The following is a 24855-nucleotide window of genomic DNA, read 5'->3' on the forward strand; positions in this document are numbered from 1 at the left end:
AAATTCCTTAAGCTTCATTTTTTGTCTCTCTCTCTCTGAGGAAAGCCCTTTCTATAAGCTGCTACTCTCTCTTGGATTAGTGATGAGACAGACAGGCTTGTGGCCAGGCCATAAGAATACCCTGTTATGGTAATGCCATGAATGATATTTTCTGTAGGTGGAAATGAATAGATCAACAGGTCAAGTAGTAAGCTGCTGATGGTTTCCCAATCTGATAAACAAGAGTATGGGGTTTCTGTTTACATGCTGCATATGCATATTGATTTAGTTCTCTTTACTATTTGCTGCATATAATCAGAGATATGTTGGTGATGATTTAGGGTTTGTTTGATAATTTTCAAAAATAGTATTTTGTTTTTAAAAAAAAAGGATAAACATGTTTGACCAATATTCTTAAAAATATAAAAATATGGTATTATTAAAAAATATTTTTTAGTTGTTTTTATTTGTTTTTTAAAGAATAATTATATAAATATAGAGAACGATTAAATATAAAGTATTATATGAAAAAAAAAAATGAAAATAGGTCAAAACATTTTAAAATTTGAGATGGATTTTTATTTTAATACCGTCGAATGTTTTTTAAAAACCGTTTCCAAAAACTATTTTTTATAATAGTTTTCGAAAACACTTTCAAACTAGTGCCTTAAGGTCCATTTGGCAACTGTTTTTGAAAACGATTTTTTGGTCTCCAAAACAAAAAACAAAAAAAAAAACAAGAAAACACATTTAATAATTTCAAAAAATATCTTTTAATTGTTTCATATTGTTTTCACTTATTTTTTTTAAGAATTATTTAAAAAAATAATTATATAAGTATATAAAATGATTAAAAATAAAACACTAAAATATAAAAATATTTAAATAGGTTAAAAACATTTCAGGTTCTTAAATAAACTTTTGTTCTACAAAATATCATAAAGAAAAGTTTTTAAAATTTGTTTTCAAATATCATATTTTATAACTGTTTTTTAAAACAGACACCAAACACGACTTAGTCAAATAGGCACAAACTGGTTGCCTCACTTCTTTGTAGGCTGTAGGAGAATTCAGCCATATCCAACAACTTACCCAAATCCCTTTGATTTGTACATACTAAGTGCTTCAAGTATAGTTTTAGCAAAGCATTCATCATTTCCATTTACTCATTGGTCTTTAGGTAAAAGTATATAGAAAAATGAAGTTTCGACCTCATCATATTAAAGAGTTCCGTCCAAAACTTCTAGTGAAATAGAGGTTGGGATCACTTCTGATGTATTTTAGTAATCATCAATAATTGACCACATGTTTCAAAAATAACCTTACCGTCTCCTCCATGATATAGTATGTAGGAGTTGCTATGAAAATAACACGATAACCTCTTCATTTCCACTATAAATTTGAAAGATAATATGTCATTTATAAAAAATAAATAAAATTTGTAGGTTTTTTTTTTAACATGAATAGCAAGTGTTTTACTATATGAAATATATTTAAAACAAAAAAAAATTACAAAATGAGGAGTGAAATGTTTTTTTTTTAATAATAAAAGAGATTTAAAAAAAAATTTAATTTATATATTTTTACATATTAACATGTCTACCCAAAGAGACGCTAATACGGAAATAAATTGTTCCCTTTTTACCATACTGATACTGCGGAGCATATGGGGTTAAGTAAGGGTATTATGGTCATAAAAAGGAAAGGACAGCAACGTAATAAAGCTAAAAGAGGCATACCCCTGAGGTCTCAAAAACCACAGAACTAGGGTTTCAGTATAAATCAGAATTTTAAGCTCCCTTTTCCTCTCACTCTCCAAATCTCCCACAACAGCTCGCCTATTGCAGCCACAGAAAACCCTAGCAGGGAAAGGTCCTTTTCTCTCATTCCTCGTCTCCTTCTTCTCCTTCTTCTTTTCTGAGTGAATCTGAATCGTCTATGGTGCTATTGCAGGGAAAGGTGAAATGGCGACAGTTCCAGGGCAGTTGATTTGGGAGATTGTGAAGAAGAACTCCTCCTTTCTCGTGAAGGAGTTCGGGAACGGCACCGCCAGTGTGCAGTTCAGCAAAGAGAGCAACAATCTCTACAACGTCAACTCCTACAAGCACTCTGGGTTGGTATTAGTCGATCATACCATTACCTTCTGGGAAAATTATTTTATGGCAAATTGGGTTTTTTGATCTTGTTGGTTAGAGCGGGTTGATGTCATTGGTTTCCAAATGTTTGAGCTTAAGAATTTTTCTTCTAACTGTTTGGAAAACCAGCGGGGCAAGAACTTATACTTAGTTGTGACTGAAACCACTATGTGGATTGAGGTAGCTTGTGATTTTTTGACTCAATAATATGTCATATATCGGTTTTTTTCCTCCCTTTGATCATTAATCAAAAGGGGGTTTAAACAAAAAATTGAAATTAAAGCATGGAAGATGCGTACTTCTCATGGCATACCATTTTTCGGAGAAATATTTGACGGGCATTTCGTATATGAACTTGCAAATATTACCGCCTCATTTTCATTTCCCTCCATTTCTGGAAATGAAAAATGCTTTGGGGGATGGAACTAAACATCGCCTTAGACCTCAGTTTCGAGGAAAAGAATAACTGAACTTGATTGAAGGTTGTGTCGTTGCATAAGAATTGAATATGGTTCAGATTCTAATCATATGGAATATATTTCTATTTTAATTTCTGTGAATGAGGATCGGCATAACTATAAAGGAATTTAAATCAACTGGCCTCTAAAGCAACCAAAATGTGGATTTAAAATTGGAGTCTTTTTAACTCCATTTTCAAGGCATCAATTTCATGCCCAGACTCAACAAGTTGCAGTCTCAATTATTTTTTGGTTCCTCATCAGTCAAATGTAGGATGTGGGTTTACAGTGTTTACCACTAGGCATTTGGAAACTTTTAGCTTTTTGGGTTCATGGAACGTGCATTAGGCTTATTTATTTCTTTGTGGGGATGTACTAGGGTTGGCAAACCACAAAACAGTTACTATTCAAGGAGGCAAAGATAATGCAGTGGTGCTTGCAACAACAAAGACCAAGAAACAGAACAAGCCTGGTAGTTTGCTTCACAAGTCTGCCATGAAGAAGGAGTTTCGTCGGATGGCAAAGGCAGTTTCAAATCAGGTGGGAGATAACTACTAAAGATATTAAGATTTTATCGTCCTTGTTTGATTTCATATGATTCAGCTGTTTATTAATGAGTTGTTAAATTGTAAAAGAAATTTTTGTAGTCTGATTGGTATTTGAACGAATTCCTTGCTTCTTGAGGTCAATTGTTGAGCAGCAGATTCCATTGGTTTAGTGCTGTCTTTGATGATAGGTTGTTCAGTAGCTGTTGTATTTAAAGTTGAGGGTCTACTCTAATATAATCTAAACTTGAGCTAAATGTATCCCAAGGATAAATGAATTGTTGAATTGCTAATTTGCTAAAAATGTCAGTAGTTTGATTGGTTAATTGCTGAATTGGTGCTTCCTTGTGCTCAAGTGTGGTGCAACCAGTGGCATCTAGTTTGTAATATCATGACAAAAGGTTGATTAGTTGTACACCCTGATGCTGAATAGGAATTCTGAGTGGAGGTTGTCTCACCCTAAAGGAAGCAGATCTCTATGGTGCTGAGCTCAACTCAGCAAGGCATTCTTTATGGATGATCATTATTGGATTCGTGCTTTGTATTGTTGTTGTCTATTTGAAGGAAGACTTGAAATCTAAATTTAGGGTTGACTAGGTTTCTGATATGATTGGATCTTGGTTTCTTTACTTATGATAAAGCCAACTATTTGCATTGCACCAAACAAAGATATTTTCATGTGCAGTTATTGGGGATTGAAGATATGCAAAACAATGCATTACTCCACTCAATAGCTGTTAAAAGTCTTGTTTGCTTTAGCTGCTGAAATGTGTTTCAGATTTGTTAGAGAATTTTCTGTGTTTCATCTTTGAGAAACTAACTATCAATTAAATATAGACTGACACATGCAAGCTTGTCTCTTCTCTGCGTATCACTATCCACATGGTAGAGGTGTTCAGATGCATGGATAGTTGGTGTCAGCTCTTGATGTTATATCTCATTGGAGCTTAAATGAGGATGAAAGTTTGTTATTAAACTATGCACTTATTGGTCTTGGCTTCTTATCGCATCACTTTCTGTTTGCACCTATTTGAAGCCGTGATGAACTGCTAACATATAAGAAGAACTGTCTTTGATGGTCTCTTCAATGAGATATACTTGTTACGCTTGGCTTCTGAGCTTCCCATTTTTAGTTGGTGCTTTGGTGCATATCTCTTGTAGTAATGCTAATTATAGTTGACATATTGCTATTACTATCACGTTCATGGGCTTTGTTGGTTATAATCATGTGCTTGCAATATGATGCTAGAAAATTACCCAGCTTGCCTCTAGGGTTATTCTATATTAAGTACTTCATTATGTGAATTCTGTTAAGTTGGGAGGGGAATAGTAGTTCATACAAGTAGTTGCTTCCAAAGTGGAAGTTTTATCCTGATTGCCCTTTTTTGGGTTTGATTCATTGATCTTTTTATTTGAAATCTGAATATGGTGTTCCATTCCCAAATTTAACAGTCTGATGAATGGTACAGATGTTGAAATGACCATTGGCTATTTTATGAGTTCTTGCAGGTGGGAGATAACTACTACAGACCAGATCTAAAGAAAGCAGCTCTTGCAAGGTTGAGTGCTGTGCACAGAAGCCTTAAGGTGGCTAAATCTGGTGTCAAGAAGAGGAACAGGCAGGCTGTTAAGAGCTGCGGTAGGAAGTGAGTTTCTAGTAGGGTGTGGAGATGACATGAGCAGGCTTCTCCTTTTCCATCAATATTTTTGTCATTTTCTTGCATTCTGGACCCCCAAAGCTCTTTTTTTACCTTTCATTTTCCTTGGACGAGGAAAGTTGGTTTTGGTTTTGTTTTGTTTGAATTCCTTTTATCAGGATGTTATAGTTTACCTAGTGGCCAGAATTAAAATGACTGTTTATTTGATTTAAGATATGGTTGCTTTGGGTTCTTACACTCATGACCTGTAATGCCTGCTCTGCTTTGTGTTTGAATGTCTTTTGTGTAGGTCGGCTATGAATGTGTGAAACATAAAAAGGTCTTATTTAATCTTGAGTTAGCCTATAAGCCATTAATTAATGTCTACAATCATCATATGCCTTCCTAACATAATTATCAAAAAAAAAAAAAAATATGCCTTTCTAACATTTCTACCTTCACCGGCTGAAAGCTACCATTCTGAGTTCATTTGAAGGCAATTCTATTTTCTCATGTTGGGTCAGAAAGTTTTGTTGTTTCAAGATTGGGCCAACTGGCCTGTGTTGATCCTTAGGAATCTGCAGGTACAAGCTGCGTGGATGCATTTGTCAAGGCAACTCTTTTTGACCCTCTCAATTCATCCATTTGCTTACCTTTTCTCCTATGAAAAGGTGGTGATTTAAAAAACGAACACTTCTATCGATCACCACTCTTGTAACAATTATAACAATAAAAAAAAAATGCGTTGTCAAAAAGGAATAATTGAGAATTCACTAGTAATCGTTGGACCAAATCAAATTCAGTATGCCTTAGCCAGCAAGCACATCTACCTTTAAAGGGTTTTGCCTCCATCCAAGAAACATCTCAAACTCTCAAATCCAAACGTGCACATAACCTCGTACCCCACGGTTCTATTTTTGTTCAAAATCAAAATTATGGTCTATAGTCCCTGTTTTCTGTATGGGTCAAAAGTTCTTTAAAACCCAAATGAAGTCTTTATATGCTTTACGGAATGAGATAAAACCCGAAAATGCGTATGCTATTAGCACATGATTTGGCCTAATTCTCAAACTAGTAAGACTAGCAGTTGTGACCCGTGATTCAAAACTACATCCATTCTTAGAATATGAAATAAGCTGGTCAAGATGCTCTGCCTCACTTGATAATAGTGTCCATATTGGACCGACGGAAAATTTAATTTTCAAGATCCCTCTTCGAAATGACAATTAATCAGAAGGTGTATGGTTCATGGTTTATAACTATGATCTATAAAACTCCTATGGAATACTGAAAAAATGTCAAAGTCAAAAGCAAGTAGTTTGGTACACGCGTTCTAGTTGCTTTCTCTTGCAAGCTTTGTCCTTTCAACCTATAAATGCCCAAAGCTATGCTTGAGAGCGGCCATTGTAGAAAGCTCGCCAGAAGAGCCCACAGCCATGTCTGTTAAATACCCTCTTGCTCTTGGCGACGATGAAGCCGTTGTGGGTGACGGTGATGTTAATGCAAAACGGCGACGTTTTGATCATTGCTTCTCATTCATGGAGATCTCGATGGAACCAGGATCATCATTGAAGGACATGGACTCAAACAAGCTGAAAACTGAAATCAAGAAATGGGCTAAAGCCGTTGTGACCTATGCTCGCCAGGTGAGCAGCCATTTTGGAAGCCAGAGTGGCTGATCATGAACCTGGATTGAAGATGTGAAGATGATGAAATTGAAGATTTTTCTGTTGCTTACTGTAGCATGCAGATGAAACGAGCTCAAGCTCGGAGGGAGAGAAGAATAGCTTGAGCTTGTTACAGTGCAATGTGTATATTTTCTCATTCTTTTCTTTCTGAATTCATTCAATGTAATCTACTGTTTCTGATTAATAAATGTATATATTCTTGATGACAGACCATTCAATAAACTACTGTTATCCAACAGGATCAGGACTGTGGGAATAATCTTGGTGTGGAAAGATAAGAGCCTGATTGAAATCAAGGACAACATTATCAGAGGGGGGGATGAATTTGTTTCCTCAGAGAGTGGGAGAAGTTGTTTGGATTCACCATAATGAAGAGAAGAGAACCCTTGAGTGATACCACAATCCAATTAAGGAAAAAACCCATGTGTTCTACTTCCAGTATTGATCTGTATCTACCAAAATCTTTCCACAATGGGAAGACAAAAGAAAATTCAGTTGTGATTACAGTTACCCATTCACAATTGTAGCCGGAACTTCAAAACTTGGTGTCTGATATGAGAAAGGAGACCATCATCTCTTCTGATTCTTGCTCTTTTCTAGCTAGTGCCAGCAGAGGGCACCTGTCTCTCTGAGTATGCGCTCACTCAGTCTTCTTTCCTCCACCCAAGATCATCTTTTCTCCTCCAGAAATGCTCCTTAAAAGCTGCTTTGAACACATGTGCTGTGCGTGAGTTGCATTCTTCATTCGGTTGGCTCTTACCCAAGCGGGTTCCTGTCAGAAAATAGATTTCCATGTTCTGTAATTTATGATGGAACAATTGAAGTTTTTCTTGGAAACATTTTCTCAGGAAACATGTGTAGTAATTCGAGAGAACATGGATGCAAAAGTGAAGAAGCTTACCTCAGGAACAAAGCGAGAGAACCCAAATTTAATCAGCAAGAGAACATGCTCCATGATGAGGATTGCTGCAAGTCCTGGCTCTATTTTCCATTTCCCCTCCACATCATATAAGCATACAAGAAGTACGCAGTTGGTGCATATCGACATTATTATCAGAAACTAAAATTCCAACAGACAGGGCCATCTCAGTAAGATTGATGTTAAGTGACGAATTATTAGCAAGAAAAAAAACAGAATGGGAACACTGCAATCGGCTCAAGACAAAATATGAAATGGTTTCTGAAAGCGTCAAGTAATACCAGATTTATTACCCCAGAGCTCATCACCCTTTTCTTATTACATATAGTTCAATAATTTGAGAGTTCTTCCACCAATATTGCAGATAATTTGTGAAGGGTCAACAAATATTGTGTGAATTGTTCACTAGTATGCGCAAAGTCCCTAATTGATTCAATTCTTCTTCAATCAAATTGTTGACAACTTTGTGTCAGGATCAAATAACTGCTGACCTAAAACTTCTTATTCTTACATCTTCAATAAGTTTTTAAACAGTCCATGTTTTAGGAAGTTTACCGGTGAATTAGATGTTATCCCTATGGCCCATGTGTTGGCCAAATGTTAAGCTGATTAGATATAAGTAACCAAACAATCAAAGTGGAACTCCAATTTATAGCACTTATGCATTCATGCACAATACAAATGTGATAGCAATTAATTTTCGAGTCAGATGATGAAAATTTATCATGTCCGATGCCACTCAATATTATGCTCTCTCTCTCTATATATATATATGATAGGTAATATTATACTCTATATCATTTAGAATTAAAATTAAATTAATGCATCATTGAATTGAATATGCAATTCCCGAAATTCTCCCACACACAATCCGGTCAACTTGGTATTTAGCAACCATGTGAACATGAGGGGAACATCATATCTAATGTCAGTCTTTATAAATGTTAACCCATATAAGTTATAAGAAAGTGGTACAATTAATATCAGGTGCAATATGATCCTTTTAAATATAGAAGTGCAATCTCATCCTGGTGTTTTTTTTTCTTTTATTCATGTTTCATTTTGTAAATATGGAAAAACCATCTTCCAAACTCAGCTGTGATCCCTGCTTTCATGATACTTGTTCAATCAAGAAATTTTCTGACATGGCTAGGAAAAAAGCTTGCATGATGGTCTAACTTTTAAGGTGGTTTTTAGAGTTCAGCAAAGCTAGTTTGCATTTGTGTTTACTGGGTGGCACGGGAAACATGTTAAAACACCATTGGAAACTAGTAATTATAACCAAGTGAATTGATGACAATACTTTTCAAGCCCAAAACAAAAGACAAATACCTGAAAGATGTTAAGCCAAGCTCCAATTGTTGCAGCAGCACGAGGAACTGGCCTCTTCAACATGGCAAGCAGCTTCAGCGCATCTGCTCTGATTTCTGTTACATTGTTCTGCACAACTTGTTTGGACAAAACTTCAGATTTCATGTACTTTTGACATTCAAAACAACTCTGCACTGTGGTGTAAGGGAGCACTAAAAGAATTATTTACCAATGCCGCAAAGGCAAATGCAAGGGGGAAGGCACAGGCAAACATCATAATCATTCCAAACTGCAACGCCAACTCCAGAAAGTCTGCAGTTAATTTTATTTGAATCAGCCAGAGAAATTGAGAATTGTCGGGAGCCCCAAAGGTTTGATGCATTACCATCAAAAAGTCCATCTTCAAGTTCTTCTCCAATACTTGCTGAATAAGAAGGTTTCAGGTATTCTTTCTCTACCCGAGAAGTGAACTGGATCTTCCCTGTTGATGATCCCTTCTCATGTCTTTTCTTGTGCCTTCAAACAGGAAAGATGCATGAATCATACATATGCGTTCCATAATTCGTAGGAAGGTAAAGGCATGCCATATTCAAGGGCTGAGAACATGATAATGAATGAAAGAAGCATACCGAACTCCATATTTTCTGTAACTGTATTTGAGATAGGGTAAAGAGTTTTCCATCAGATTTTCCAACACCTGGAGAACATTCCCAGTCAAGAGCACATCAAATCTAAAAAGAAGAAAAATCTGAGATACAGAAAGGAAACCAAGAACTCTTTTCTTACCAGAGACACAATCAGACGCTGAATCAAGACTTGGCGAAGGGTTTTAAAGTCACGGTGTAAAAGGATATGATAGAAGACCCCAATATATGACTGCATGAAATAAAGACCAAATACCTGGAAGAGAAAGTAAATTGTTTTAAAGAGAAATTACCCAGACTCAGAGGGTAGAACAAAAATAAAATGGCATGTACAAATTCCTGCCCATTACCTTGTAAACCAAGCTGTCGGCCCTATATTCTGTGCTTTCATTGCTTTCATGTTTAATGAGCTTGACAGATATCTTGCCCCCAATTTTTGTAAAATACTGAATTGCAAGAAGATATATGGCTGTAAGCCCAAACCTGAAAGCCAAATTTGCATGTCTGTCATAACCCATAATATTCTTGCAGTAAATGCATAAAAAGACCACACAACAGAAACATTTAGTACAACGAATGAGGGAAAGATCATAAACCCTGGCATATTGAACTTGAATTGACAATGATGCAAAAGAGGGACAATTGCATTTCACCTCATAGATATGTTATCTTGCATGAAAAGGAAATGTTTGACAGACTCAAGAATCCTAGACCATCCCACATATAAAACTTCATACAAGCCACTAACCAGTGTTCTTCAAATTGTGTGAGGCCATTAGAAAAAGAATGGAGAACTAATGGAAGAGACAAAGGAAATACTCAAACTTTGTGAAAGATATCTTGGCCTTGGCCTCCTTTAATAATTAGTGGCCAAAAGTTCAGAAAGGAAGAAAGATATCCGTCTGCATTGCATGGCTAGTAACTGGGTGGCCAGTGGACATGGGAAGAGGGCTATATAAGTCCAGAATGGATAGGACAAAAATGTTTTTAAATACAATGTGTTTACATTATAAATTAACTATTAGTTCATATATTATGAAATTTGTGGTGCAAGAATCTGACTCATGCTCAAGATGAGGTTTGCTAGCGTACCCACTCAGCAACTAAAATGGTTTTGGTTGATAAAATCAGAAAGAAAATAAATAAATAAATTAGAATTGCTTCAGGAAACTTTGGAATTTAATGATTTTCAGTAATTTGAGAACTGGGGAGAAGAAAAAGAGTGGTGCAATGAATCTCAACTAATTCAAGACACAATTTCATTTGAGAGGCTCCTAAGATGATGATAACACATACCTGATTCTTGAAGGAAATAGAATTTCCTTGAAATAAAAAACACAGATATAAGATAAAGAGAATGGGGAATAAATTGAAAATTTTAAAAATGTGTTGCAACGCTAAAGCATGGCATCATTTTCCCCATGAACCTATAAAAGAGAACTTCCATACCACAGATTCTAGAACCTGGAAAGAAAATGATGACCATAACTTCTTTCATTAAGAAGCAAGAAAAGAATAATGAAATACAAAAGAGTATAGATTAGATTCTTACTTCAAAGCATCCGGACGGGTAATCTCATAAAGATGAGCATAAGCTAATTCAAACGGCAATTGGAGACATATTATAGTCAAGAAAATGATAACATCGTTTCTGAATCTCATCATATGTCCAAACCATTCAGCTCTTTGGAACACTTCTTTTTCTCTTGCTCTATCAGTCCCCACTTTCTTTACAAGTTCAACAGGGGACTGGAGAGAACTCCAATCCAAGCCCAAAACTTTACAGCCCGGATCTGCTACAACTGAGTAACTAATTTGCCATCTGCACCACCAAAACACACACACCCAAACACACAGAATTAAAAACTAATTAAATATAACAAAATAAATGGGCAGGTCTAATAACATAGAAAGTTGGTTTTCATAATAAATATTACCTTGCTAAAAGGGCAGCGTTTTTGCGTTTCCAGAACTGGAAAAACATTACAGCCCATAATATTATGCTTATAAAGAAAATAGGAAGCATCATTGACTGTGATGATCTGGAAAAAAACATTAACAAAAACCTAAGTTGTTTATACGTACAACTGTGTCAAATGCTGAAATTGGGGAAATAATGTCGGTAAGCATGTTCAGAGGTAGTGGGACTCACCCTAGATCAACCAATTGCAACATAATCCCAAGAGCTGCTGGAAAGAGCATCCAGCGTGCATACATTCCAAGAAAAGCAAAATAGGTTGCAACCTAGAAAGTATAAATTCCTTTGTTTAACATTATGCAAAAATTATTTGACAATGAACTTCAAAAGGCAAGTAACACTGCAATAACATTCACCTTTGTCCCAAAATATGAATAGATATCATCAATTGGTTGACTTGTAAAGTCCCACCAGTTCAGTGCCCAATTCCTCAACAGCTGCTTCCTTTTTATTTCATCTATAAGCCAAAACTCATATTTCTTTAGTGACACCAAAGTAGCGGGTAATTTGATGGTCAATATAGATTAGCATACCATGCAAAGGAAAGACTTGCTTAACTATGCCCTCTGCTTCCAACCTTTTAAGTAAAGATTCCCCAAGTTCCCAATGGAACTCTTTGCCATCAAATTTTAGACTAACAGCTGAATTTCTCTTGTTCACCTGTAAACCTCAGTCAGAATCAACTGGAGATGCATGGTTCATGAATTTTGAATGGATAGAAAATTTCCATAGGAGTTTTCCAATGATAAATTAGTTCAAACTGTCAGACAGATGATTTATTGCTTTCAGTGCCATTGGGAGTGGATACCATGCGCACATGAGCAAACTAGCCAAGAAACGTGTAAGTAAATTCAAATTGTTACAAGAAATAAGCTTACTGTTGAGTTGTAAATAAAATAGGAGAATTATTTTCCTATTATGTTAGTTTTCTCTTTTTGTAAATAGATAGTTTTATGATTTAGGAATAAGTTAGTTTCCTATTATGTCTCTTCTTTCCTATTTCTTTTCTTGTAATTTCCTATATAAATTGTGTGTATAGTCAATCTAATAAACAAAACTTATTATTTTTCATCCCACATTTCGTGTCATGGTATCAGAGTTGTAGGTTTTTAAGACCTGGGCATCATTCTGGCCTTCATCGCCATTTTTCTAGCCTTCATAGCTGGATTTTTTTATTTATTCACGTGTTCTTTACAAACCTATTGGAACTTGTTCAATAGTAAAGAAATGGAGAAGCTGAGAAGCTCGTTGGGATCCCTTAACCAACCTACTAGAACTTGTTCTTTGGCTCTTTCAGATACACCTTCATTCTCTTTTTGCATGAATGTCTCACACAGGGTTTATGATGACTCTTGGATAATAGACTCTAGTGCCATAGACCATATGACCTCCAAATCTCAACTTTTTCATACTTATACCCCAAGCCCAAGTAACAAGAAAATTGCAGTGGCCAATGGCTCTTTAGCTACCGTTGCAGGTTTCAGAGACATATACATCACACTTACCTTTATTCTTAAAAATGTCCTCCATGTACCAAAATTGTCGGCCAACCTTATTTCCATTCAAAAGCTTACCCATGATCTTAAATGTTATGCTAATTTTTTCCCTTTTTATTGTGTTTTTCAGGAACAAGGCTCGGGAAGGAGGATTGGACTTACTAAGGAAAGGAGCGATCTTTACCACCTTGAATCATCTCAGAAAACTAGTAATAATTTGTCGTTGTCTCTTCTCAGTTCCTCAAAAACAGATATCATTTGGTTGTATCACCTACGTCTAGGTCATCCATCTTTTAGGGTTTTAAAGGTCATGTTTCTTCATTTGTTCCAAGGATTAGATATTTATAAGTTTCATTGCGAAACTTGTGAATTGGCAAAACATACTTGCGTATCTTTTCCTATTAGCAATAAAAAAAAGTTCTCATCCTTTTCATTTGATTCATAGTGACATATGGGGTCCTTCAACTATACCTAATGTTTCTGGGGCTTGTTGGTCTGTATCCTTAATTGATGACTGCACACGGGTTACATGGATCTTTCTTCTTAAACAAAAATCTGATGTTAGCATTGTTATACCTAATTTCCACTCAATGGTTCAAAACCAATTTGGGGTTAAAATAAAAAGCTTTAGGACGGACAATGATAGAGATTACTTCAACCAGATTTTGTCACCCTACTTTCAATCACAGGGCATTCTCCATGACTCATCATGTGTTAACACACCCCAACAAAATGGGGTAGCCGAGAGGAAAAATGGGCATTTACTCAACACAACGCAAGCCTTACTCTTTCAAGGGAATGTTCCTAAGTCCTATTGGGGGGAAGCTGTTCTTACTACCACATACATGATAAATAGAATTCTCTCACAAGTGTTAGACAACAAAAGCCCTGTAGAGATACTTAAGAGTTTCTATCCACACTTTAGAACCTCAAATGGGCTCACTCCTAAGGTATTTGGGTGCACTGCATTTGTTCATTGTTGAGCTATAAATAGAATAGGAGAATTTTTTTTTCCTATTATGTTAGTTTCTTATTTCTGTAAATAGATAGGTTTATTAGTTTCCTATTTCTGTAAATAGATAGTTTTATGATTTAGAAATAAGTTAGTTTAGGAATAAGTTAGTTTCCTATTATGTCTCTTGTTTCTTATTTCTTCTCTTGTAATCTCCTATATAAACCGTGTGTATAGTCAATCTAATAGAAAGAGAACTTATTATTTTTCATCCCATATTTCGTGTCATGGTATTAGAGCTGTAGGTTTTTAAGACCTAGGCATCATTCTGGCCTTCATAGCTGGATTTTTTTTTATTCACGTGTTCTTTTACCAGCCTTCATTGTTGTCGATTTTTTTGTTTTGCGATCTGCCTTAATTCCAAGAGATCAGGTTTTTTCGTGGAAGATGTTGGAAAATTCAGGTACACCTTCATTCTTTTTTTACATAAATGCCTCACACAGAGTTTATAATGACTCTTGGATAATAGATTCCGGTGCCACAGACCATATGACCTCCAAATCTCAACTTTTCAATACCTATACCCCAAGCCCAAGTAACAAGAAAATTGTAGTGGCCAATAGCTCTTTAGTTACTGTTGCAGGTTTCGGAGACATATACATCACACCTACCCTTATTCTTAAAAATGTCCTCCATGTACCAAAATTGTCGGCCAACCTTGTTTCCTTTCAAAAGCTTACCCATGATCTTAAATGTTATGCTATTTTTTTCCCTTCTTATTGTGTTCTTCAAGAACAAGGCTCGGGGAGGAGGATTGGACTTGCTAAGGAAAGGAGCGGTCTTTACCACCTTGAATCATCTCAGAAAACTAGTAATAATTTGTCGTTGTCTCTTCTCAGTTCCTCAAATAAAGATACCATTTGGTTGTATCACCTACGTCTAGGTCATCCATCTTTTAGGGTTTTAAAGGTCATGTTTCCTCATTTGTTCCAAGGATTAGATATTTCTGAGTTTCATTGCGAAACTTGTGAATTGGCAAAACATACTCGTGTATCTTTTCCTATTAGCAATAAAAGAAGTTCTCATCCTTTTCATTTGATTCATAGTGACATATGGGGTCCTTCGACTATACCTAATGTTTATGGCGCTCGTTGGTTTGTATCCTTAATTGATGACTGCACTCGGGTTACATGGATCTTTTTTCTTAAACAAAAATTTGATGTTAGCATTGTTATACCTAATTTCCACTCAATGGTTCAAAACCAATTTGGGGTTAAAATAAAAAGCTTTAGGATAGACAATGCTAGAGATTACTTCAACTAGATTTTGTCACCCTATTTTCAATCACAGGACATTCTCCATGACTCATCATGTGTTAACACACCCCAACAAAATGGGGTAGCCGAGAGGAAAAATGGGCATTTACTCAACACAACCCAAGCCTTACTCTTTCAAGGGAATGTTCCTAAGTCCTATTGGGGGGAAGCTGTTCTTACTGCCACATACATGATAAATAGAATTCCGAGTTTTAGACAACAAAAGCCCTGTCGAGATACTTAAGAGTTTCTATCCACACTTCAGAACCTCAAATGGGATCACTCCTAGGGTATTTGGGTGCACTGCATTTGTTCATGTCCACAGCCAACATAGAGACAAGCTAGACCCCCGAGCCATAAAATGTTTCTTCCTTGGTTACTCATCCACTAAAAAAGGATACAAGTGTTACAATCCCTCAGCTAGAAAATTTTACATCTCTGCAGATGTCACCTTCACAGAAAATAAACCTTTTTTCCACAAGTCCTCTCTTCAGGAGGGGATTTCAATGATGGAAGATAGTCCTTATGAGTCCTTTGAACCTCTTGATCTTCCTCATGTCTTAACCCATGGTGATGAAGAACCTGTGTCATCCTCTGTTCCAGCCAGTGTCACTCACAATTTTCCACAGTTTCCTAAGGTGTATTCAAGGGAAAAGGTCATTCCAGAACAAAAGCAGGTCCAAGAATCCAACTTAGACCTTGGGAATGAAATCCTAGTAATATCAAACCCATCTTTACATACACAACCTGGTGAAACTTCCACCGACTCAACAGACAACCTAGACCTAGACTTTCCCATTGCTGTCAGAAAAGGCACCAGAAAATGCACCAACCGACCACTTTATCCATTATCACACTATGTGTCTCTTAAGCACCTATCACCAGCCCACAAGAATTTTACTGTGAGTCTAAACACCACTATCATTCCTAACACTGTTTCTGAGGCATTGACAAAAAGGGAATGGAAGGATGCTATGAGAGAGGAGATGAGTGCATTAGAAAAGAATAAAACATGGGAGATTGTTGAACGACCGAAAGGGAAAAACATTGTTGATTGCAAGTGGATTTTCACACTAAAATATAAGGCTAATGGATCTCTTAAGAAACATAAAACAAGATTGGTAGCCAAAGGGTACACTCAAACTTATGGAGTTTATTATTAGGAGACTTTTGCTCAAGTTGCAAAAAAATGAATACTGTCAGAATCCTGCTATCATTGGCTGTCCACTACAATTGGCAACTCCTACAGTATGATGTTAAGAATGCATTTCTTCATGGTGATTTAGATGAAGAGATTTACATGAACATCCTACCAGGATTTGAGGAAAACACAGGTAACAAGGTGTGCAAGCTGAAGAAGGCCCTGTATGGGCTAAAACAATCTCCCAAGGCTTGGTTTGGAAGATTTGCAAAAGTCATAAAAGAGTCTGGGTACAAACAAAACCAAGGTGACCACACTCTCTTCATTAAGCACTCGGCTATAGGGGAAGTAACTGCTCTTCTAGTCTATGTTGATGACATCATAGTGACTGAAAATGATGAGAGAGAAAAGCATGAAGTGAAGCAGAGATTAGCAACAGAGTTTGAGATAAAGGAACTAGGGAAGCTGAAGTACTTCCTCGGTATTGAGGAGGCATATTCCACACAAGGGATCTTCATCTCTCAACAAAAGTATGTGACTGATTTATTGGCAGAAACAGGGAAGATTAGGTGTAAACCAGTCTCTACCCCAATGGATCCAAACCACAAGTTGAGAGAAGTTAAAGAGGAACCAATGGTGGATAAAAGAATGTACCAGAGGCTGATTGGTAGACTCATATACCTTGCTCACACTCGGCCAGACATCGCCTACTCGATGAGCGTGATTAGTCAATTCATGCATGATCCAAGAGAACCTCATCTTCAAGTTGCTTACAGGGTGCTACATTACTTGAAAGGCAACCCCGGGAAAGGAATTTTGTTCAAAAAGAACAATACTCTTGCTCTAGAAGCATACATTGATGCTGACTATGCAGGTTCCCTAGTGGATCGAAGATCAACTACAGTGTATTTGTACTTTTCTTAGAGGAAATCTGATAACATGGAGAAGTAAAAAGCAAAATGTGGTAGCAAGGTCGTCTGCAGAATTAGAGTTTAGGGTCATTACTCAAGGATTGTGTGAACTACTTTAGCTGAAGATTATTCTAGATGATTTGAGAATCAAGTGTGATGGTCCTATGAAGCTCTATTGTGACAACAAGTCAGCTATCAATAGTGCTCATAACCCTATACAACACGATAGGACAAAACATATTGAGATTGATAGACATTTCATCAAAGAAAAACTAGAGGAAGGAGTAGTGTATATGTCCTATGTTCCATCAGAACATCAATTAGCTGATATTCTAACAAAAAGGCTGAACAGTTCAATGTTTCACGATTTTGTATTCAAGCTGGGAATGGAAGACATTTATTCCTCAGCTTGAGGGGGAGTGTTGAGCTATAAATAGAATAGGAGAATTTTTTTTTCCTATTATGTTAGTTTCCTATTTATGTAAATAGATAGGTTTATTAGTTTCTTATTTCTGTAAATAAATAGTTTTATGATTTAGAAATAAGTTAGTTTAGGAATAAGTTAGTTTCCTATTATGTCTCTTGTTTCCTATTTTTTCTCTTGTAATCTCCTATATAAACCGTGTGTATAGTCAATCTAATAGAGAGAGAACTTATTATTTTTCATCCCATATTTCGTGTCATTCATGTCCACAGCCAACATAGAAACAAGCTAGACCCCCAAGCCATAAAATGTGTCTTCCTTGGTTACTCATCCACTAAAAAAGGATACAAGTGTTACAATCCCTCAGCAAAAAATTTTTACATATCTGCAGATGTCACTTTCACAGAAAATAAACCTTTTTTCCTCAAGTCCTCTCTTTAGGGGGAGATTTCAATGATGGAAGATAGTCCTTGTGAGTCATTTGAACCTCTTGATCTTCCTCATGTCTCAACCCATGGTGATGAAAAACCTGAGTCATCCGAGTCAATCACACCTGAGTCACCCAATTTTACCAATGAACCCGTGTCATCCCCTGTTCCAGCTAGTGTTACTCGCAATTTTCCACAGTTTCCTAAGGTGTATTCAAGGGAAAAGGTTATTCCAAAACAAAAGCAGGTCCAAGAATCCAACTCAGACCTTGGGAATAAAATCACTGTAAGATCAAACCCACCTTTACATACACAACCTAGTGAAACTTCCACTGACTTAACAGACAACCTAGACCTAGACCTTCCCATTGCTGTCAGAAAAGGCAACAGAGAATGCACTAATTGACCATTCTATCCACTATCACACTATGTGTCTCTTAAGCACCTATCACCAGCAGACAAAAATTTTATTGTGAGTCTAAACACCACTATCATTCCTAACACTGTTTCTAAGGCATTGACAAAAAAGGAATGGAAGGATGCTATGAGAGAGGAGATGAGTGCATTAGAAAACAATAAAAGATGGGAGATTGTTGAAAGACCAAAAGGGAAAAACATTGTTGATTGCAAGTGAATTTTCACACTAAAATATAAGGCTGGTGGATCTCTTAAGAAACATAAAGCAAGATTGGTAGCCAAAGGGTACACTCAAACTTATGGAGTTTATTATTAGGAGACTTTTGCTCAAGTTGCAAAAAAATAAATACTATCAAAATCCTGTTGTCATTGGCTGCCCACTACAATTGGCAACTCCTACAATATGATGTTAAGAATGCATTTCTTCATGGTGATTTAGATGAAGAGATTTACATGAACATCCCACCGAGATTTGAGGGAAACACAGGTAACAAGGTGTGCAAGCTGAAAAAGGCCCTTTTATGGGCTAAAACAATCTCTTAGGGCTTGGTTTGGGAGATTTTCAAAAGTCATGAAAGAGTCTGGATATAAACAAAGTCAAGATGACCATACTCTCTTTATTAAGCACTCGATTACAAGGGGAGTAACTGCTCTTCTAGTCTATGTTGACTACATCATAGTGACTGGAAATGATGAGAGAGAAAAACATGAAGTAAAGCTGAGATTAACAACAAAGTTTGAAATAAAGGAACTAGGGAAACTGAAGTACTTCCTCGGTATTGAGGTGGCATATTCCGCACAAAGGATCTTCATCTCTCAACAAAAGTATGTGATTGATTTATTGGCAAAAACAAGGAAGATTGGGTGTAAACCAGTCTCTACCCCAATGGATCCAAACCACAAGGTGGGAGAAGCTAAAGAAGAACCAGTGGTGCATAAAAAAATGTACCAAAGGCTGGTTGGCAGGCTCATATACCTTGCTCACACTCGGTCAGACATCGCTTACTCGGTGAGCATAGTCAGTCAATTCGTGCATGATCCAAGAGAACCTCACCTTCAAGCTGCTTGTAGGGTGCTACATTACTTGAAAGACAACCCCGAGAAAGGAATTTTGTTCAAGAAGAACAATACTCTTACTCTAGAAGCATACACCGATGTTGATTATGCAGGTTCCCTAGTGGATCGAAGATCAACTACAAGGTATTATACTTTTCTTGGGGGTAATCTAGTAATATGGAGAAGTAAAAAGTAAAATGTGGTAGCAAAGTCGTCTGCAGAATCAGAGTTTAGGGTCATTGCTCAAAGGTTGTGTGAACTACTTTGGTTGAAGATTATTCTAGATGATTTGAGAATCAAGTGAGATGGTCCTATGAAGCTCTATTGTGACAACAAGTCAACTATCAATATTGCTCATAACCCTATACAACACGATTGGACAAAACATATTGAGATTGATAGGCATTTCATCAAAGAAAAATTGGAGGAAGGAGTAGTGTGTATGTCCTATGTTCCATCAGAACATCAATTAGCTGATATCCTAACAAAAAGGTTGAACAGTTCAATGTTTCACAATCTTGTATTCAAGTTGGGAATGGAAGACATCTATTCCTCAGCTTGAGGGAGAGTGTTGAGCTGTAAATAGAATAGGAGAATTATTTTCCGATTATGTTAGTTTCCTATTTCTGTAAATAGATAGTTTTATTAGTTTTCTATTTATGTAAATAGATAGTTTTATGATTTAGGAATAAGTTAGTTTCCTATTATGTCTCTTGTTTCCTATTTCTTCTCTTGTAATCTCCTATATAAACTGTGTGTATAGTCAATCTAATAGACAGAACTTATTATTTTTCATCCCATATTTTGTGTCACTTATTAATAATAAACCAAGTTGAAAAATATAGAGTATTTGAGCATTAGAGCACAGAGCCAATTAGAAAACAAAATTGAAGAATATATAGTATTTGACCATTAGAGCACAAAGCCAGTTAGAGTGCACAATACCAACTGATAATAACAGCAAACTAAAGGAACTGAGAAACATGAAGGTAGAAAAGTAGTTGTTTAGGTCATAATTATTTATTTGGCAAAATGCCCTTAAACTGCACAGTATGACCGTAGTTCAACCGCCTCAAAATTGAGAAACAAAGGAGTACACAGTGAATGACTCACAATTCCATAGATTAAGTGATTGAAGCAACGAAATCGCTCCCACCAACTAAACAATGAACCATCCGGCTGTCTCACAAAAGCTTCAACCTCATCCCACTCAAATTGTAAATCCATTCCTGAGAGCGAAAGTGAGTACGAGTTATTACTCCTATGTGGAAGAAACCATAATTGTAAAAATCAGCATTTTTAATCAAGAAATTTTATTATGAAAATCCATTAGTAAGGATTTTAAACCAGGGACAATAAAAACCAAAAGATAAAATGAAAACAGCATAGTATACCAATATGAGTTGGTTTCTTTATTTGCAACTCAGCTGCAGCCCTCCCCAAAGTTTCCAAAGGTGCAGCCAGCTGGAAGAAGAATAAATCACAATCAAAACTGTTACCCAATTGCACCAAATTTCCATGTTAGACAAAGTACAGAAACGACAATTAATCCGAACAGGGACAAAATGAATTTCTTTCTTTAATTCCATTAAAATATATATATCCTAGAAAAATAACATGCTAAATCCATACAATATAGCAAACATAAAACTCAAAATTTCCTAATCAGAAAGAACTATCGATCTAAAAATGCAAAAGAATAACTTGGAACAAGACCTGGTGACTCCACTGAATTTTGCAAACCAATGCAGTTAATTTGCCTTATCAGAAACATCCAAAGACCAAACCAGCATACCATAAAATTCCTTTTTCACTGCAAGAGGCCATATATCATTGGATATTGGTATAAAACCCTAAATACACTATAATCATGATAAAATTCTCTAAATTCATTGGGGTGACTGACTTTTTTGGTGGCCATCCACCTTCCACAATCCTCTTCCCTCCTATAGGCTTTAGACAAGCTACCTGAGGGATAGAACATTCAATACCAGACACACACATAAAACCAATATTCTCATGAGAAATTCCATGAATCACAAGAGAGTTATTAATCTTTTCATCAGAAATAATTTGCTTAAAATTTAAAAGCACAACAAAATTCCAATTGCATGAACCAGAAGATGGCTAAATGGAAAATTCAACAATAGGGAGAAAATACAACGCAGTAGAACATTACAAAGGTAAGAACAAAATCAAACCTTAATAAACTCATCTGCAATGCCAATAACCTTCTCAACTATCAAACCCGCCTGCTTAAACTCCTCTACAAGAACCTCCACGCAATCAAAACTCTCATCTCTTTCCTTCACGGCCCGCTTTGGCACCACCACCCCTATCTCAAAAGCAGTGCGTTCCTCTCCTTGCCCATTCATTTCTTTGCCCAATCCACCCTTCCCACCTCAAAACCTCAACAAAACAACACCAGAAACGGCTTCAATAACCCAAACACCCAAATGGGTCTCCCTGTTCAAACCAGAACAAACCTCGCATCAACCAATTAGACGAAATAACCGGTACTCAGCTCCCCAATGAAGCCAGGAACACCCAAGAACGGCCAAGCTCAAATCAATACTCGATCAACCAAAGAGATTAATTTTCTGGCCAAAGGACGAAATGGGTCCTTGAAAACATTGAAAAAAATAAAACATGGATTGAGAAAACAGGTGTCTGCAAAATCGAGGATTGGGGAAGAACTATGGACGGCGACGGACACGTGGATCCGGGCATGTCCCTTTGTGGAGTAATCATTTGGGTGAGTCGCGAGGTACGATTCTCTATGTATCCTCGGTGTCTGTGATATATAATGCCTGCTTGATCCACTCGTGACCACCCACCTCTCCCCCCCCTCTCTCTCTCTCTCTCTCTGCTATACAGCCTATACCCAATTTGCAGGCGATGATGAGCTGAAAGCAAGGTGTGGGGGTTCAAGCATTATACCATGAAAAAAAACACTACAATACAGCATCTGTAATGCTTTTTGTTCTATATTCCTTCATTCTCTTTTGTGGGGTTGGGTTATTTACTAACCATAGGGTTGAAAGCTTTGCAATAAGGACAGGTGACAGAGAGAATCGATAAGGTGAAACTGTGGAGGCTCTGTCTGCAGAGTATTGGTGGGTACGTTACCTTGTTATGAAGGAGATCCTGTTTGGATACAATCATTTAATGTATGTATGTTTTTATTTGAAATTCAAATGAAATAAAGAGTGGGTTTTTGAATTTGTAAGGTTGGAAACTTCTTCCCTTCCCCACCCACCCACATTCCTCGTAAAAAAACTAAAATATTTGGGGTTGTCTTAAGGGGTAATGGAATATTGTTTCAATGCTTAATCCTAATTTCAATGAAGCTGGAACGAGCTTTTTAAGGTCCGTGTTTTTTTTTTATTGAATTTCATTTTAACTGAAAATAATTTATTGATATCAATCAATATAATTAAATTAAATATTTAATTTTTTTTATTCAATAAAAAAATACCATTTAAATCTTATTTTCATTAACTTTTAAAAAAATTGAAAATTTAAAATTGTTTTTAAATTTCAATAAAAATTTGTATACCCATTTGGTAATTTTTGCTTACAAACCTTCTGACCTACCAAAAATTATTAAAATGTTATTTCTTATAACAATTCTATTTTGTCTTATATAATAAGTTTTTTTTTTTCATATTTAATAATATTCTTATAATATTAATATTATCGTTTAAAATATTATTTCTTATTAATGCTTTATTTTAATTTATGTAAGAAATGATCTTGTGTGTTAATGGGGCATGATATCGATATGATTTTTATATAAATATGGATTTAATCCAAAAGCTAAAGGCTATCTTAAAGTGGACTCTAAGCATATTTGAATTGGTTCATAAAAAGTCAAGATCTAATTTATAACTTAGATAAGCCCTTTTGTTCATATTTGTATAGCTTCATTAACAAAAAATTATACATGAGTTAAGAAATTATTATTTTTTTCTAAAATATTTTATTTGATCGTATTTTATTATATTATTTTATATTTAATAAATATTTATATAATTAATATTGTTGTAAAAAAAATATAACTTTGACTTTAATTTTAGATTTCAAAAACAATAAAAAATTTTGAAACTACTCAAAACTAGAAACCTATTAATTCTAAAAGCTTAAGGCTTGGTAGTTGTTTTTTAAAATTATTTTAACAAATAATTTTTTATAAGAGTTTTTGAAAATTATTCTATGATTTTATTTTTTAGAACAAATTTTAAAAATTATTTTATGATTTTTGTATAACAAAAGTTTTTTTAGAAACCTAAAATGTTTTTAACTTATTTTAAATATTTTTTAAAGTAATTTTTATATTTAATGTTTTATTTTTAATCATTTTACATGTTTGTATAATTATTTTTTTTAAATAACTCTAAAAAAATAAGATAAAACAATATAAAATAATAAAAAGATGTTATTTGAAAATATTATATTTTTATTTTTAATAATAGATAACAAAAAACAGTTTTTGTTATAAAGAACAAAAAACTGTTCTAAAAAATAATTCTCAAACACACCCTTAAGTTATATTTGAAAAGTATTTTTAAAAATTTTTTTAAAAACTATTTTTTTTAGAATTGTTCGATGATATTTTGTAAAACAAAAATTTGTCTAAGAACTTCAAATGATTTAAACTATTTTTTATATTTTTAAAAATATTTTATATATATAGTACTTTATTTTATATAACTATTTTTTAAAACAAAAAACAAGTAAATATAACTAAAATTAACTAAAAAAATATTATTCAAAAATACCAAATTTCAAAAAATAGGAAATTATTTTATATTTTATGGTTGATAAATATATTTCTATTTTTTTTAATGAAAATTTGAAAATTATTGTTCTTGAAGTGTTTGTGTTTTCACGTGTATATTCATTATAATTATTTATTATTATGGTATATTTTATCTCTATTTTTTGCACATGTCTGATTATATCATTAATATGATGAAATAAAGACAAACAAACATTAATTTATTACAAAAGGACAAGATTTCTTCATGTGATTTAAGAGAAAATGAGGTTAATAACCAATTTAATCCACAAAACCTAAACCCTCTATCAATTTCGAATTTTAAATATTTAAATAATTGAAACTTTCATGGAAAGGAGAATATTTTTTAATTTTTTTAAAAATATAATTATTAAAAAAATTTACTATCTTAAATTTTAAAATATTTTTTAATTATTTTTGGGAATTCTTTTTTTAGATTAATTTTTTATTTTTTATAAAAATTATTATTATTTTATATTTTATTTTGAAAATATAAAAAATTGGAAAGTGTATCCAAACAACACGTTAATTCATTGAAATTGAGGTTGGAAAATGGAAGGGAGCGAGGGAGCGGGGCCCACTTGACGCATCAGATGGGATAGGCCCCCAGGTCAAGACA

At 35.0% G+C, this 24855-nt stretch overlaps 2 protein-coding genes and 1 non-coding gene across 4 annotated transcripts; 2 read left to right on the forward strand and 1 right to left on the reverse strand.

Moving 5' to 3' along the window:
• Nucleotides 1-1745: 1745 nt before the first annotated feature.
• Nucleotides 1746-5016, forward strand: LOC117921458 (60S ribosomal protein L28-2-like). Its single transcript, XM_034839324.1, has 4 exons — nt 1746-1851; nt 1939-2096; nt 2957-3112; nt 4627-5016. The coding sequence occupies exons 2-4, from the start codon at nt 1944-1946 to the stop codon at nt 4765-4767; spliced, it is 450 nt and encodes a 149-aa protein (XP_034695215.1). The 5' UTR covers nt 1746-1851; nt 1939-1943; the 3' UTR covers nt 4768-5016.
• LOC117922792 lies at nt 4150-4240 on the forward strand. Its single transcript, XR_004652551.1, has one exon. It is a non-coding gene; the product is annotated as a small nucleolar RNA R24 (small nucleolar RNA).
• A 1620-nt stretch (nt 5017-6636) lies between the features above and the next one.
• LOC117921457 (anoctamin-like protein At1g73020) lies at nt 6637-22588 on the reverse strand. Of its 2 annotated transcripts, XM_034839322.1 has the most exons (16): nt 21637-22584; nt 20830-20899; nt 20549-20664; nt 11828-11954; nt 11651-11751; nt 11469-11560; nt 11254-11358; nt 10869-11138; nt 9667-9799; nt 9459-9572; nt 9302-9369; nt 9058-9188; nt 8902-8984; nt 8694-8801; nt 7344-7502; nt 6637-7214 (listed from the first exon to the last, which is right to left on the reverse strand). In XM_034839322.1, exons 1-16 carry the CDS (start codon nt 21808-21810, stop codon nt 7083-7085), a joined length of 1983 nt encoding a protein of 660 aa, XP_034695213.1. In that variant the 5' UTR covers nt 21811-22584; the 3' UTR covers nt 6637-7082. The 2 variants fall into 2 exon arrangements, with proteins under 2 accessions (XP_034695213.1, XP_034695214.1); XM_034839323.1 differs by lacking the exons at nt 6637-7214; nt 7344-7502 and having other exon boundaries at nt 8713-8809; nt 21637-22588.
• Nucleotides 22589-24855: the final 2267 nt, after the last annotated feature.

Source organism: Vitis riparia, chromosome 9 (genome assembly GCF_004353265.1).
Source record: "Vitis riparia cultivar Riparia Gloire de Montpellier isolate 1030 chromosome 9, EGFV_Vit.rip_1.0, whole genome shotgun sequence".
NCBI classification, from domain to species: Eukaryota; Viridiplantae; Streptophyta; class Magnoliopsida; order Vitales; family Vitaceae; genus Vitis; species Vitis riparia.